Consider the following 18224-nt stretch of genomic DNA (forward strand, 5'->3'; position numbering starts at 1 on the left):
TAGGCTTTGTGGTCCATATGGTCTATGCCATAACTACTCATCTCTGTCTAGAGAAGGTAGCCATAGACACTATGTGAAAATGGACATTGCTGTGTTCCAATAAAAGTATAAAAACAGTGGTGGACCAGATGTAGCCCCTAGGCTTTGGTTACTGAGCTCTGCATGAGATCCTACTGCATCTCCTACTCAAGGACTTGCTCTAACAATTCTTCTTTCCTACATCAGCACATTGTTTTCCCTCTATGGGACCATTCCTATTAGCATACATGTATATTGTTGCTTCTCACATCTTAAAAACCATTTCTGGACCTTGCTTCCTATTTGTCTGCTGTCTTTCACATCAAAACTTCTAAAAAAGAGCAATCTTTTTTTTTTTTTTTTAAAGATTTTATTTATTTATCTGACAGAGAGAGACAGCAAGAGAGGGAACACAAGCAGGGGGAGCGGGAGAGGGAGAAGCAGGCTTCCCACTGAGCAGGGAGCCTGATGCAGGGCTCAATCCCAGGACCCTGGGATCATGACCTGGGCTGAAGGCAGACACATAACGACTGAGCCACTCAGGCGCCCCCAAAAGAGCAAACTTTTCGGCTTCCTTTTTTCTCCCTTGTCAATATTCCCCAGAGCCCATTCCAATAGGCTTTGACTTCACCACTCCACTGAAGTTACTCTAATCAAAGTCACTAATGACCTCTATGTCATTAAATGCAGTGGTCCGCTCTTGGTCTTCATCTTGGGCAGCATTTGACCCTATTGTTGATCACTTTATTCTCCCTGAAATATTTTCTTCACCTGGCTTCCAATGACACATACTACCTCACTGCCTCCTCACTGGCCTCCTTTTCTGATTCTTTCTTATCTCAATCTCTTCATGTTGGAGTAGTGATGACTCAGGTCTTGGACATCTTCTCTATCTATAGTTATTTCCTGGCTGATCTCATCCAATCTCATTAAATATTATGTATAACCTGATGACTTCCAAATTAATGTATTATATTTGGCACTCAACTCCAGGCTCGTATATCCAACTCAACATATCCACTTGAGTGTCTAATAATGATTTCAATCTGAACATAAAAAACTGAACCCTTACTATATACCCCCAAATGTGTTACACTTTAGATTTTCCCTAAGATGTAAGTGGTATTTCTCTTGGGCCAAAACTCTAATATCATCCTTGATTCTTCTCTTTTTCTGGCATGCACCATACAATTCATAGGCCTCTGCTCTCAATTCTTCTTTCAAATATGTATATATATAGACTCCTTTTCATTTCCTCTGCAGCCCAATGTTGGTCCAAGTCACTAACAACTCACTTCAAATATTTTAGTAGTTTCACTGGTCTCCCTGCTTCCATTATTGCCTCTCCCCAGGCGGTCTATTATTGACTAAAGGGTTAAGTCAGGTTGCGTCCATCCTCTGCTCAAAACCCTCAATGGCTTCCATCTTCCTCACAATAAAAGTCAAAGTCCTTAAGAAGCCCATATCACAACACAAGGAATCAACTTCTGCTGCCTTGGCTAGTTTCCTTTGCTGATACCTTCGCACAAGTCACGTAGCTGGGAGTGGAGAACTATTGGAAGTTAATGGTAGAAGAGTAAAAGGAAGGGTGGTGATATTCACCTCCTCCCCATGGCCCCCAAGAGAGGTCAGGCATCCCATGGAGGGGAACAGAAGTCCAGGAGTTCCAGGGGGTAATAAACGTGTATGTGTCCATTGGTCCCTAGGGGAGCAGAGGATGCAGGAAGAAGTATGCGATTCAGAGGGCAAAGGTGAAATCATCTATTTCCCTGACACATTAAAAGGAGTGCCCCTCCAGGGAGCAGGGAAAGCTAATACTTAGGGTATAGAGTGGTTGGAAAGTCAAGCTCCATAACAAAAATTATGACTGTTGTATAATTGCAAGAGATACCATATTTTTAGTTCAACTACAGAGAGAAAAATTGAAAGACAGTGTTCTCCCTTATCAATCTTTTAAGAGTCACTTGTCCTAAAGAATAAATAAAAAGTTCAAATTCAAGTGATTTATGTAAGAAAGAAAGCATGCAAATCTGGAATAATATATTTAGGAAAGTTCTAGTTCTGATTAATTTTTAAAATTGATCCAAGGGATTTCTCAGAAATCTATGATATTGCTGTAATTGAGCAAATTCCTTCAGATTTTTTCCCTTCTCTGTACACCCCCATCTCCCCCACTCATGCCCTCTCCTCCTGCTTTATTCTTCCACACAGATCTCCATCTAACCTCCAATATATTTCCTTCATAATTGTGATTTATCTGTTTATTTCTCCCAGAATGCTGGCTCTCAGCACTCTAGAATGTCGTATCCCTAACATTGGAATTGTGGTTGGCATAGAGAAGGCAACTGACAAATATGTGTTGATCGAATGAATGAGCCAGAATCCCTTCGTAAATAATTTCTTCTGGAGACATTCGAGTTTCAAAGCAGCTCAGGTTTCCGTCAGGCATTCTACATAATGAGAGAGGTTGTCTCTTTTGGTGTTGCCACTACACAAAGCATGATGTACATAATGGGCCCCAGAGATTAAATAAAAGGTGTGATGTTATGAGACAATACTGACAATTAGAAGGAGGGAAAGTAAGTTTTCAGAGTAAAGTGGTGTTTGCAAATCTTAACCTTCTGGCTGAGCAATTTCAGTGGGGAAAAAAAATACCCTACTGGGAAGGCAGGAAACGCAAAACATATTCTGTAGCTTCATTAATTATACCAGGAACATCAAGTTGCTGCTGAAAAAATGTCTACAGATGCAGTCCTGATGGGGAATATTACAGGGCTCAGAAATCAAAATCCCCAAAGAAAATTAGTGGGTAGGAGTGCACAGAGAGGAGGAAATTGAATATGTTTTAAACATAACTGCACAAAGGTTTAATGCAGTATAAGATATGTAGATTGGCTTCTAATATAAAATCTATATTCACTCTTAGTAAAAGCCTCCCTGAAAGTCACTGTCATTTACTGAATGTTTCTGAGAGTTAATGAATCTCCTGAATTGGTTATTTTTTAAACTGAATATGGTTGTATTTGGGGAAAGATATTTTAAAAATATTTTTGCAAATCATTACTATTTATTTATCCATGTTCATTCATCCATCCATCCAACCATCCATCCATATACTGAGAAATGAAGTATATACAACTCACAGATTACTAACAGTACACCAGAATAAGAACTCTTGCTAGGCAAGTATTACGCTGTCACACTGAATGTTTCACAAAACTGAAGTCTATCCAAAGGTCAAAGTAAGTTATACTACAGAAGCAAATGAATGACTTGGTTCTTAAAGAGGGAAAATAGACTAGGTCTGTAACACAGTCTTGGAGAATAGTTTCTAAAGACCTCATGCTGTTAAAACTGGTTGGCATTTCATTTCATTCCTTTGGAAGAAGTAAAGTTGATGCCATGTAAATGTTGGAAATAAGCCTCTACCATAATCACTAAAGAATTAGAGGTCAGGTCATTACTTCTGGTGTAGCTCAAAGAAATGTCAGACACTAAGGGTTAAAAATGTATAAATCATAATGATGACTGGCTTGACATGACCCCATAGTTGTGATCCTTGACACGAGAAGTTCTATAACGGCACAGATATGACATACAGACTTAAAAGTATTCTTTGATTCATATTCTTAATTCTTGGAGGGAAGGTATGAAGGGTAAGGATCATCATTAGTATCCTGTGAACTGTAAACATGAAAAAAAGAAAGCCCTTCTTTTGATATGTTCATTTCAGTGCTCTGACTTTCATGGCAATTGGACTATCCCAGAGAAAACATCAAAGTGGAGTCCAGGGTTCCCAGAAATTAATGGGTTCTTGTTTGATAAATCTTGCCTGTATTCTAGTTATTTCTGTATGTATCTGAAAGGCCTGCTATGATAGTAAATTAGCAAGTCCTTAATGGAGAGGACCTGTCTAATTTACTATTCTAATCCATAACTGAATAAATGTTATTTATTGTCATTATTTGAAATTTTTGTTTTAAAATTGTTTTATTTCTGCTCATATTCATTGAGCAGCTACCATGTGCATGCTGGTGGGCTAGGGGCTACACAGGGTAAAAGAAGTTAAAAGGTGTTAAGGATATCTGCTCTCAAGGAGAGGATTGGAAAGGAGATGGGGTCAGAAGTGGTTTGGGATGAGGCTAAAAAAAAATGTGTGAGGACAAGGTGTTGAAGTGAAATAAAACATGGTTTCACTTATATTTTCTTCTGCAAAGAAATTACATCAAATGCCTTATTCCTAATGAAAAATCTTCATAATTCTTAGTAGATGCCATTATATGGAAGCGTTTGAATTACACTTCTACTTGGCAGCTGAATTATTTTCAGATGTAATTTCAACACATGTTAAATATGACAAAAACTCAATCTTTTGCAGGCATCAGTACAACGTCATAAGGATTCAGAGTGAGGTGACAAACGTCAGAAGTTTCTATCCACTGTACCTTGGCCACTTCTTCTTGGAAAGCCACGAGATTCAAATGGGAGATGTTAACCAAGTCAGGCCCATATACCACTGTTATCATGCGATGCTCCAGGCGCCCGATGTTCCCCACATCCAAAAGTTCACGTAACTTGGGGTCCTGGATAATAAACATTGAAAAAAGTTAGTCTATACCTAGAAATTCCAACATGGTAGCATAGTTTTAAAAGCATTAGACCTAGAAAGCCTTCAGAACAAAATTGCCTTTTATTCTTACTAAAAAAACAGTATGATTGAAGTTCCAAACTCCATCATGGCCCAGAGAGGTAAAGTAACTTGCTGAAAGGTTATGGAGAGAGAATTTCTTACTCAAGTCTTATGGTCCTTATGGAATTACATGAAGTGAAATGAGTGAGACAGAGAAATACAAATGCTGCATGTAGAATTTTTTTTAAAAAAGGTGAACTCAGAGAAACAAGAGAGTGGAGAGATGGATACCAGGGGCAGGGGGTGTGGGGAAAATGAGGAGATTTTGTCCAAAGAGTACAAACTTCCAGATACAAGATGAATAAGTTCTAAGGACTTAATATACTGCATGAGGATTAAAGTTAATAATATTGTATTATATACTGGAAAGATGCTAATAGTGTAGATCTTAAATGTTCTCACTACAAGAAAGAAATGGTTATTATGTGATGTGATGGAGGTGTTGGCTAATGCTGTGGTGGTAATCATCTTGCAATATATGCATGCATCAAATCATCACGTTGTACATCTTAAACTTACACAATATCATATGGTAATTATACCTCAATAAACCTAGAAAAAAATAAGAATTATGGTCCTCAGTCAATAGCTCTTTCTGTCATACGTCCTTTAGTAGCATATTTTTATGTGCCATAATTCTCCCTCTTTTTCCTCCAATCATCCCATGAATCACATAGCGAAATACAAAATCTCATCTCTCTCCTCAATTCATGACACATTAAGATGAAGAAGGTGATTCTTGTAGAATTAAAACATGATAATGATACCTAGGGCTGAGGCAGAAACATGGCTGAGAGTCACAGTTTGGACCTTCTCCAACACGGAGTTACGTTGTAAAGAAATAGGCTGTTAGACTGGGCAAAATGGCAGCACCTGTCATGAATATGTTCATTTCAATTCCATCCTCAGAACATACTGGGATTTGGACAGAGAGAACTTCTGCAGTCTTCAGAGTAAGTTCCATTCCTTGGGATACCGTAAGTGAAGATCCCTTGGAGATCTAGTCCTGCTAGATTTGGGAGGTTTCCGAACCTCCCAAATTGAAAGTAAGACTTAAACTAGGACTCATTCTCCTTGGCTGAATTCATTTTCCTCTCATAGGAAATAAGAGGTCCATGCAGAAAATTAACATCAAATCAATCACTTATCCAATCTGCAGCAGCTTCTGAGCAAGGAATAAATTTGTATTCTTATTTATTTAGCTAAATGCTGGGCCAATGGGGCTTGGTTATTCTGATCTCCTTTCTGAGGCTTTTATTCACAGCATCCTTACAAAGAAAAAGTGGACTTAAAAAAACAAGAAAGAAAATAAACAAAACCTTCCCAGCTAAATTCTTTTATTCAGTGCCATTAATTCTTAGTTAATAAAACTTTCTCCTGTTTGGCTGTGTTAAGAGGAACATTTTCAGGTAAGTTATGAAGAGAGAAAAATCCATCTCAAAGATGTGCCCAATATAACTAAAACTTGAACTCCACTAACAAGTTGGGAACTTATCAAGTACATCAGGCCTCCTAGAAAGATCAAATGTTATCACAAGAACATCAGTTTGCATGGCCTAGAAAAGGAGAGGAATAGAGGAAAAATTTTATTAAATAAACAATAACAAAAAAGGGAAATTTTTAGCATTCTAGCGTTAATGAAAGATTAAAAGAAAAGGTTCAGGAAGAATGGACTTTCTGTGAAGGCTAATAAAGAATGATTCTAGCTGTTCTGTGATATGTTTAATTGCATCCTGATTTTTAAAAAGTTTTATTTATTTTTTAATTCAAGTATAATTAACATAGTGTTATGTTAGTTTCATGTGTACAATACAATGATGAAACAATTCTGTACATTTCTTAGTGCTCATCACTATAATTGTACTTAACCCCCTTAACTTATTTCACTCATCCCCCCACCCACCTCCCTGCTGGCTACTACCAGCTTGTTCTCTGGATTTAAGAGTCTGTTTTTTTGTCACTTTTTTTTTTCTTTGTTGGTTTGCATCACAGTTTTTGAACATGTTTGAAGCAAGATTAGAAAAGAAAATGATCAATACTTTTAATATTTTTTTTGTATACTTGGAAGAGAAAGGTAATTCTCAGAAACCATCTGAAACTTATAAATCACAAGTTTTGAATCAATGATTACAGAGTCTATCTGCAATATTGTAATTTATAAGAAAAATAAATTTGGTCATTCAGATGACCAAAACATATTTTTTCATATGTATTTGGTCTTCATCTGAAGTTCCTGGCTCACAGTCCCTAAAACCAGAACATTTTCTGTTCAGTCTGTATTACTTTACTGACTAATTCTCATGTCTTTTAAAACCACTTTTGTGCAAATGGCAAGATCTCATTCCTTTTGATGGCTGCATAATATTCCATTGTATATATATACACCACATCTTCTTTATCCATTCATCTGTTGATGGACATCTTGGCTCTTTCCATAGTTTGGCTATTGTGGACATTGCTGAAGTGGTGGGAGGTGGGAGGGATGGGGTGGCTGGGTGATAGACACTGGGGAGGGTATGTGCTATGGTGAGCACTGTGAATTGTGCAAGACTGTTGAATCACAGATCTGTACCTCTGAAACACATAATACAATATATGTTTAAAAAAAAAAAAAAGATAGCAGGAGGGGAAGAATGAAGGGGGGGAAATCAGAGGGGGAGAGAACCATGAGAGACGATGGACTCTGAAAAACAAACTGAGGGTTCTAGAGGGGATGGAGTGGGAGGATGGGTTAGCCTGGTGATGGGTATTAAAGAGGGCACGTTCTGCATGGAGCACTGGGTGTTATGCACAAACAATGAATCATGGAACACTACATCAAAAACTAATAATGTAATGTATGGTGATCAACATAACAATTAAAAAACCACTTTTGTGCACTTATTATATAGTGATTGATTAAAGAGTACCATCTCTCAGAACTGTATGGACTAGGTGTGGGGGTCAAGGGGTTCACATGAGTTGTCCTTAAGCTATAGGAATGCAAGGGAAGTAGACAGCACTTAGAGAAGGTGCCAGAATAGAAAATAATTCTGGGGGTGCTTGGGTGGCTCAGTTGGTTAAGTGTCTGTCTTCGGCTCAGGTCATGATCTCAGGGTCCTGGGATCGAGTCCCTCATTGGGCTCCCTGCTCAGCGGGGAGTCTGATTCTCCCTCTGCCTCTTGCTCATGCTCTCTCTCTCCATCTCTCTCAAATAAATAAATAAATAAATATTTAAAAAAAAGAAAATAATTCTGGAAAAAGACAATATTGTTAGGTATGGTCAACAGGAATTTATAAGATGATCAATTCTTTGTGGCATCTCTGTAAAAATTTTCCCACTAATGGCTGTTTATATATAATTTTAAAAACAATAGATTTTTATGTAATTAGAAGTATGGAATGCAGTATTTGGAGGTAATGTCTGGGATTGGGAGGATAAGGCAGACTAGCAAAATGATGGGTGCTGATGATTGAATCTGAGTAGCAGGTATCTGAGAAACCATTCTATAAGTCTCTCTTTATCTGAGACGGTGGTACAATAAATAATAACAAAGAGTATTGAGCATGAACTGCAGGCACAGTAAGATTTGAGAAATATTCTTTCAATGGTAACCACAATATTTTAAAATTATGTAATTCTGGAAGTAAATAGAGAAATTGCTTAAAGTATATAATAAACAAGTTCCTTACTAATGTCCTTTTTTAGTGATTGATCATACCAATTTATTTTTTAAAGATTTGATTTATTTGACAGAGAGAGAGAGCATAGGCAGGGGGAGTGGCAGGCAGAGGGAGAGGGAGAAGCAGGCTTCCCGCTGGGCAGGGAGCCCGATGCGGGACTCGATCCCAAGACTCCAGGATCATGATCTGAGCCAAAGGCAGAAGCTCAACCGTCTGAGCCACCCAGGCGCCCCGATCATACCAATTTTTAAACTATATTTTACTGTCTTTCTTACCATTAATCATTTTGTTTGTTTTTACAACTACATCTTTTCTTTATATTTTATTTTTTAATCAACATCAAGCTTGGGTTATGTTAGCGTTCTCTCCCTTAAGAAATTACTTTTCTTTTTACCTATACTCTGAGTTTCCTCATTTTGAACTCAATATCCCGAGGTAACAGGATGGTTTCAAACCTTTGTCTCATTATTGAGCATGTTGACATACGAAGGGTATAGTGAAAAAGATATCTGTCCTTTCAAGTACCAAAAGTTGCCCGCAGGTGTTTTCAGCAGAGGAGACCCTCAGAGAATAAGCAAAGAGGGAATTATCGGGAAGGATAAACAGCAAAGGCACCAAAGTGTTTGGAGGACCTTATAGGTAGAAGGAATTTAATGGAAACGTCTAAAAAAATGGTTGTTTCTGGGGTACATCAGTCTCAGGTCTGGAGATATGAGTGGCTGCATTTCAAAAAGAAATGAATAAAATTAAAATAGTAACAATAACAAAAGCCTACAGACAATTTGCATGAAAACCACCCTCTCCTAAAAACTTATCCTACTAAGGATTTTATGTCTGAGATTCTTTTTCTTTCTTTCTTCTTTCTTTCTTTCTTTCTTTCTTTCTTCCTTCCTTCCTTCCTTCCTTCCTTCCTTCCTTCCTTCTTTCCTTCCTTCCTTCCTTCGAGAGAAAAGGAGGGGGAGAGAGAGCAAGCACACACACATATGCATGAGTGGGGGAGGGGCAGAGGGTGAGAGAGAATCCTAAGCAGGGCTCAGTCTCAGGCCCTGAGATCATGACCTGAGCCGAAATCAGGGGTCAGATGCTCATCTGACTGAGCCACCCAGGCATCCCTGTCTGAGATTTTCTTATTGATTGAAACTCCTGACCAGTTTTCAGAGAAGTATTTATTTATTTATTTATTTATTTATTTATTTATTTTCAAAGATTTTATTTATTTATTTGAGACAGAGAGAATGAGAGACAGAAAGCATGAGAGGGAGGAGGGTCAGAGGGAGAAGCAGACTCCCTGCCGAGCAGGGAGCCCGATGCGGGACTCGATCCCGGGACTCCAGGATCATGACCTGAGCCGAAGGCAGTCGCTTAACCAACTGAGCCACCCAGGCGCCCCTTCAGAGAAGTATTTACCTACTCAGGTTACTACCAGACTCAAACATATTTCTTGGTTGCTGCTATTGATATATATTCCTTGAAAATTTTTTAAGGGTTTTATTTATTTATTTGACAGAGAGAGAGCACAAGCAGGGGGAGCGGCAGGCAGAGGGAGAGGGAGAAGCAGGCTCCTTGCTGAGCAAGGACCCCAATGCAGGGTTCGATCCCAGGACCCTGGGATCATGACCTGAGCCAAAGGCAGACGCTTCACAACTGAACCACCCAGGCACCCCCCTTGAAATTTTTATAAAGAAAACAAGCTATCTCTACAATTCTGTAAAAATGTTCAATTTTTCTATTGAAGAACACTAAAGAATACAGCTCAGAAAAAAATAAGAGGAGAGATGAACTTGGAATTTCATATTTTCACTAAGCTGTCACTCAAGGCCTGCTTTCTCCTGAGAATATCCTAGATATGTCTGCACGGTGAGAATCAACCAGACCAGCTACGAATTTTGGCAGCTATAATTTAACTGCACTGTGCAAGTTAAGTCCTAGATCACTTCCATTCCCCTAAGAGTTACAAAACAGAGACTGAATAAGCTCACTTTCTTTCAATCATCAGGATTCATGATTAAATTACTTCATGTCTGTTGCAAAGAAAGTTCCTCAAGTTAGTAATTCTCATTTCCAGGGATAATAGACTACTGAAGAAAGTAATGTATGTATTACTTGTAATTGTATCATTTAAAATGTTAGAAATTAATAGAAGGGATAAACACAAGCCAAAAGATGATTTTTCAAAGAGTTAAAAAGCCAATTTTAACCTTTATTCCTTAATATGACTTTTAAAGAAAAGCTATTTTATTTGTATGTTTGATATCCACAAGATAAAATACCTTTTCAAGACCTGTACATTTCATTTTTGACACCAGAAAATTTTTGATGCAGAAACTATACCTTACTCATCCCCATGCAATATATATTTAAAGGGTTTTAGGCTTATGGAACAAATTTGTGTATTAGGTTAATTTTATTCTCAGCATTTTATGCCATATTTTCAACCTGAATTATAGATATATGGATGTAACTTTAATCCATCTTTCATATAATGGATCAGGTATGTCGATGTCTTTCAATTTAACACTCAGTAAAATAGAAATAGAGTGACAGATTCCCTGTTATACTTAAGAGACCTTAGAAAAGTATGGCTAAAATTTTAGATATAAAGCTACCTTTTCTTTGAAGGCAGAGCAAACCCTTTTTATGCTTTATTCAAATGTTGTTGTAAAGGAAAGATATTAACTTATATCCAGGATGGTTCTCCATCAAGCTCTTGAAATTAATATTTGCTTCTCAAAAAATATAGATTAACAAATTCCCTTGGTATCAATACTTATCCTTACACTTCTCATTTTAAAAGTTTCTCTCTCCTAGATATTTGCAAATGACATGTCTGATAAAGTGTTAGTATCCAAAATATATAAAGAACTTATAAAACGAATGAATAATCCAATTGATTATTGGATCAAATGAATAATCCAAATGAATAATCCAGTTAAAATGGACGGAAAATATGAATAGACATTTTTCCAAAGAAGACACACAGATAGCCAATGGACACATGAAAAGATGCTCAATATCACTCATCATCACAGAAATGTAAATCAAAACTACAATGATATCACCTCACACTCATCAGAATGACTAAAATCAACAACATAAGAAACAACTGGTGTTGGCGAGGATGTGGAGAAAAGGAACACTTTTGCATTGCTGGTGGTAATGCAAACTGGTGCAGCCACTCTTGAAAACAGTATGAAGATTCCTCAAAAAGTTAAGAGTAAAACTACCCTATGATCCAGCAATTTCACTACTAGGTATACTATATATATATATATATATATATATATATATATATATATATATATATATATAATAAAAAAATACTAATTCAAAGGGATACATGCATCCTAATGTTTATAGCAGCATTATTTACAATAGCCAAATTATGGAAACAGCCCAAGCGTCCATCAATTGATGAATGGATAAAGAAGATGTGTTATATACCTACACAATAGAATATTATTCGGCCATAAAAAAGAATGAAATCTTGCCATTCGCAATGACATGAATGGAGCTAGAGAGTATAATGCTTAGTGAAATAAGTCGGTTAGGAAAAGACAAATACCATATGATTTCAATCATACGTAGAATTTAAGAAACAAAATAAATGATCAAAAGGGGAGGAAAACTAAGAAGTAGACTCTAAACTATAGAGAACAAACTGACGGTTACCAGAGGGGAGATGGGGAGGCAAATGGGTTAAATAAGTGATGGGGATTAAGGAGGGCACCTGGCATGATGAGCACTGGGTGGTGTATGGAACTACTGAATCACTATATTGTACACCTGAAACTAATATTACATTGTATGTTAACTACCTGGAATTTAAATAAAAACTTAAAAAAATAAAATAAGAGTTTCTTTCTCCTTTTTTTTTTTTTTTAAGATTTTATTTATTTATTTGAGAGAGAGAGAATGAGAGAGAGCAAGCACATGAGAGGGGGGAGGGTCAGAGGGAGAAGCAGACTCCCCGCCGAGCAGGGAGCCCGATGCGGGACTCGATCCAGGGACTCCAGGATCATGACCCGAGCCGAAGGCAGTCGCTTAACCAACTGAACCACCCAGGCGCCCTCTTTCTCCTTTTAATGAATGTGATGAGGAATGCCATTCTCTTCAGGATGTACCAGTAGCTTAGGCAGATGACACAGCCATCAAGCCTTTTTAAATAAAACACTATCCTTTTGCATGAACCACAACTCTGAAATACAGTGCCGCGAACATTCTCCTATGCAGAGAGGAAGACTTGGAGGATGTTGTTTAGGCATTTTTTCCTCTAAGTGAAAGATGAGGGGGGCTTGAATATTTTTCAGCTATTCCTTTAGATGGAGGGAGCAAGAGGAAAACACACTGACTATGACAAGGAAAGTGACTATGGGCAAATACTAGAAAGAAAAAAGAGAGCAGATAGAGTACTGTCATTCAGATTTCACAGTGGTATTGTCATAACAAGATCATTTATGTTTATTTTGGAGAGAGTGGTGATGAATGTGTAAAGACAACCTCCATTCCACTCATGGGGAGCCTCAGTGTACAAATATATCTACTGATGGAAAAAAGAAGACAGAATTGGCCTGCCTATGCATCTCCATCCAAAATACAGTAGCTCAAAGATGCCAGGCATGAATTGATTGAGCTAAAATTAACATGCTATTCAAATCTAAAATTAAAAAAGAAGAAGATAGCAGGAGGGGAAGAATGAAGGGGGGGAAATTGGAGGGGGAGATGAACCATGGGAGACGATGGACTCTGAAAAACAAACTGAGGGTTCTGGAGGGGAGGGGGTTGGGAGGATGGGTTAGCCTGGTGATGGGTATTAAAGAGGGCATGTTCTGCATGGAGCACTGGGTGTTATACACAATGAATCATGGAACACTACATCAAAAACTAATGATGTAATGTATGGTAATTAACCTAACAATAAATTTTTTAAAAAAAATTATAAATGTAATGGCAATAGGTTCATCTAATTAGTAACTTAGTTATGTGTCAAAAACCACTCTCACTGTTCTATATTTCCCCCTTCATTTCATCAACAAATTAACACTGAGAGGTAGCTATTTTTACCCCCAATTTGCAAATGAGAACTCTGAGGTTTAGGGGGGTAATTTGTCCAGTTTTATAAAATGGGGGAAGGGAGATTTGATTCCAAGTACATCTGATTGTAAAGTCTCAGCTTTTTGTGTATGATCTCGTATTAAAAAGTGTAGCCAATTGGATGGAGTTTATATAAAAATAGTGCAAATATTTCAAGTTGCAGAATAAACCTCAGTAAATCAGCATCCAGCCATCTCCTGTAGAGATATTTTAGACAGTTCGTAAAAATACAAAATTACCCAAATGTGAAAAAGAATTTTTTTTAAGATTTTATTTATTTATTTGACAGAGAGAGAGGGAACACAAGCAGGGCAGTGGGAGAGGGAGAAGCAGGCTTCCTGCCGAGCAGCGAGCCTGATGCAGGACTTGATCACAGGATCCTGGGATCATGACCTGAGTGGACGGCAGACGCTTAACAACTGTGCCACCCAGGTGCCCCCAAATGTGAAATTAAAATAGGAAAGAAATAGGCTCAATGACACCACTTGTCTTCCTGGGAAAGAGTGGAAGCTGAATGGCCAAGTTCATTCATCATTTGTATAATCATCCTTACTGAAAGTTAAAGGGCATGAAATACATAGCAGTTTTCTTTCTTTCTTTCTTTTTTTGTTTTTTTTTTTGAATAAAAAGTCAGTGGGAATAGTTAGCTTTTTCCTCCAGATGTAGTCAGTATTTGTCAAACTTAAAAATTCTAAAGTATAGAGAGCTTGTCACTCATGTTTCAAACAATCAGTCTTCTCTGACACATGCCCCCACCTAACCGCCAGCAAAATTCATATGCGCAGTCACTGCCACTCCAGTGCATAAAGATCCGTGTGCCCCGAGGGATCATGGTGCATGCAAAGCAGGCTATTGGACATCATCTGTCCCTTCCTGTTTAACCTCCTCAGCTGAGATGGTGAAACACGTTTTATTTTCCTTCAACTTTCAGGGAGGGAGTTGGTGCTTCTAGATAAGTCTCAATTTTGCTGTGCCCAAGTTTTGGAAGACTAAAGAGGGTTAATTGTTAAAAGAATGCAGATACATTTACTAAGTTCTCCCTGGTCTGTGCATCCTTTATAGGTGAGATTTTTTTTTTTTTTCTGATTTTGTTGTGATGTCTGTCTCCTCACATGGTACTTGATATATGGTACTGCTTAGATGGTACCAAACGGGCTTCTGGAATCTCAGAACATAAGTTAAGATCAAGCATAACAAAAAAGAAGGCCCAACAATTCCTTAATAGGGACAAACAGAAACAATGCTCCCTTTGCAGTTTCTGGAAAATCCAAGTGTAACCTGAAGACTTTTGACACTTGGAAGGGGACAGTAGAAATTATAAACTGCCTGTTTGACATTTGAGTTTTGGTTCTGCCAATTAAAAGCAATGAGACCTCTTGAGGTTTCCTTAACCTTTTTATGCCTCAGTTTGTTCATCTGTGGGATGAGGATACTAGTTGTGTCCTCTTTTTTTTTTTTTAAGATTTTATTTTTATTTATTTGAGAGAGAGAGAGAATGGGAGGGAGAGATCACGAGAAGGGGGAGGGTCAGAGGGAGAAGCAGAATCCCCGCAGAGCAGGGAGCCCAATGCGGGGCTCGATCCTGGGACTCCAGGATCATGACCTGAGACGAAGGCAGTTGCTTAACCAACTGAGCCATCCAGGTGCCCTAATAGTGTCCTCCTAAAAAAAGTTTGTTATGGGAATGACTAATTATATGTTAAGGGCTCAAGGCAGCACATAACTAGCTGTGACTACTTGAAAAATAAATCAGTAGCTTGAAAATGAAAAATAATACAGGGGTACTTACTGAATAATTTAATCTCTTATAGGCATTAGAACATTTTACTATATATATTTACATATATATTTATTTACTTTATGACTTATCAAGCAAGACATATATTTGTATTTAACATACATGTATGGATTGTGTATACTTGTCTGACTATATTCTAAGCACATGCATTTTAATTTTTTATTTTCTTTAATTTACTCTTCCATAGGGAGTATAAGTCATTTCCAGAACTTTTATGTGTCTGGCTCCTATATTTAACTAGCTTTGACAATTAGGCAACTTGTTTTTTGCTGCTTCAGATTAGTTTCCACACAATATGGGTGATAGTCCTGCCTGCTCACCTTAAAGCATTATAGTGGTGACCCAGATAACATCTGCAAACTGTAGTGTGCCACGTGGACAGAAAGAACTCCTCTATTTTGTGGTGACTGATGTGATTAACTTAAGTATGACATGAAAAGTAGCAGCGAAAAATTATTAGCTCTATACCTTTTCCTTATTACAATTATAAAGTGCTGTAGGGGTTTAAAGGAGAGAAATTTTCCTTTCAATTTGCTATAAATAACTGAAGGAGTCTGAAGTAAATGGATAATTTATCTGTAAGTGTCTAAATATAGATGTGAATATGTGTTTGCTAAAGGCTCTAAAAATATTTCAAGATAAAATATTTCAGATTGATCTCCTTGTTTTGTTTACATCTCTTTTCCTTTCCATGACTCTAGATAAATGAGTTAACTATATTCCATGATGTACAAAGATCAATAGTATAATTATTCCTTCAGAAACAAAGGGATATAAAGCTCTTTACAATTCAAAGTCTGGAGGAGGTCTCACGTCTACTTTATAAGAAATAACTAGTAGCATCTAAATAAGCCCCATCTTAAATATGCCTTTTTATGTCTGAGCTTCTCTTTGGAAGTAAGAAAATGTCTTCTAAAATTCTTTACTATCCATTCATCAAAATAATCCAACATTATACAGGAAGACCAAAATTGTCCTAAGACCTCAATTTTCCATGAGAAAAAATTACCTTGAGAGTTACACAAGTGTGGTCTATTTTGGTAAAATTAGGCAGGCTAATTAGATCTCCGTGCCATTAACACCATCACAGATATTTTGTCAGTGTAACTCTAAACAGGAATGAAAAGGGAATTCAATGAGTTCAAAGTGCTCTTAATTTTACAAAAACTGTGCAAAAATGCATAAGTATCCCCAGGACATTATTAGCCATTTCTTTGCATTTTCACTTGTCAACCTACACTAATTTTTAGGCAATTGTTTTTATCATTGCTTTCAAATATCACTTACCATCTTTTCACCTGTTTCCCCCCTTCTGACTCTTCTCAGCCATCTTTTCTCTCCCCTACCAAAATTTTCCCTAGGGGATTTTGTAAATCCTTTGGAACCTGGCAAATCAAATGTTTTTATATCATCCTACGAAGACAACATTTAATGCATGGAGTGTTGCAGGTTGAATTGTAACATTGCCCAGTTTCCTATCACGAGAACTCAAATCATGTTATTATCAAGGACTAACACAAATTATTCCACTTCTTGAGTTCTTTAATTCATTTAAATATTTGCTTTATGATCAAAACAAACACTGTCTTAGGTACTCAAGAAACAGAACAGTATATGAAGTGGGAGTAAGAGGATTTTATACACTTTTCCTTTTTTCTCTTTAGTGACTCCCACTCAATACTTTTCTTGTGAAATACAGCTTAGAAGATATTGGAAGATTGGTTCACAGTTTCATTTCTACCAAAAAATGGATTGCATTGAACCCTGAATAGGGTGCATCTCATGGTTTGCTGGTACACATTTAAGGTTTTCAACAGAAAAAAAAAAAAAATCAACAAAAACCAAAACCACAAAGAAACAAATTAACAAGAACAAAACCCCCCATAGCCCTGAATTGTAGCATTTACTGATTTTCATGGTGTAAATACTCCCACCGTAGCCAACTTCAAGCTACTCAAATGACATCACTAAATTGGGAAGTAAAAAGACATGTGCTATGTAGCAGGCTATCATATAGCATTTCACTCTATAGATATAAGAGGTATAAATAGCCTCAAGATCACAGATAGTGGGAAAATACAACAACATAACTAGAAAGTGAGGAGTTTTGAATACTTATTGCCTTTGTTTCAAAATTTTAGTTGTAAATTCATATTATTTGATTTATAATAATGGCTGTGTTCAAAAACATTACCATAATTACCAAAAATTTAGCAATTGATTATCATGAGCTGGTAGGAGCTGGCTCCAGCACATCACTGGTTGTGTCCAGAGGTGGTCTGTAAAAGTTAAAACTTAGAAGAGAGGGGCGCCTGGGTGGCTCAGTCAGTTAAGCATCTGCCTTCGGCTCAGGTCATGATCCCAGGGTCCTGGGATCGAGTCTCGCATCGGGTTCCCTGCTCTAAGCGGGGAGTCTGCTTTTCCCTTTCCCCCTGTCCCTGCTCCTGTTCTCTCTCTTTCTCTCTCTTTCTCACTCTCTCTCATGTGTGCACTCTCTCTCTCTCTAATAAGTAAATAAAAGATTAAAAAAAATTTAGAAGAGAGACTGGCATACTACTGGGAAAAAGGAAAAGGTGTCAATTTGAACAGCATGGCCCCAAATCTCTGTAGGCATCAATTTTTCCATTTTAGGTACCTTCGGTTTTTCTTCAGAAACTTGCTTCCCAATTGCTGTATTGTCACAGATCTCTCTCCTCCGGCCTGATCTGAGATGTGAAAGAGGTCCCCACTTTAGGTATTCCAAGAATTGTCCTGTTGGGAAGATCTCAGCTTCCTGGCCTTTGTAACAATAGGGTGGGGTCCTGGGCTATCACCTTTAAATACAAGATAGTCCAACTCAAAGGGAAGTGTAATAAGGGCATTTCACTCCAAAGTATAATGACTTGCATGGCTTTCTCCTCATTAGAGATCTGTTTCTCTAGGATCACTCTGCTATTGACTGATGTTCCTCCGGAGGCTCCTTTG

The 18224-nt window shown here is 37.5% G+C and overlaps 1 protein-coding gene across 4 annotated transcripts in view; it reads right to left on the minus strand.

Annotated features, from left to right (window-relative positions):
• PLCB1 (phospholipase C beta 1) overlaps window positions 1–18224 on the minus strand; it is a 681734-nt gene that overhangs the window by 241987 nt on the left and 421523 nt on the right. For all 4 annotated transcript variants that reach the window (XM_035005857.1, XM_035005858.1, XM_035005860.1 and 1 more), the window contains exon 4: window positions 4464–4601. In XM_035005857.1, coding sequence (XP_034861748.1) covers window positions 4464–4601 — 138 coding nt within the window. The remainder of the gene's footprint in view (window positions 1–4463; window positions 4602–18224) is intronic.

Source organism: Mirounga leonina, unplaced genomic scaffold (genome assembly GCF_011800145.1).
Source record: "Mirounga leonina isolate KUSES-001 unplaced genomic scaffold, KU_Mleo_1.0 Mir_150, whole genome shotgun sequence".
In the NCBI taxonomy this organism is placed as follows: domain Eukaryota; kingdom Metazoa; phylum Chordata; class Mammalia; order Carnivora; family Phocidae; genus Mirounga; species Mirounga leonina.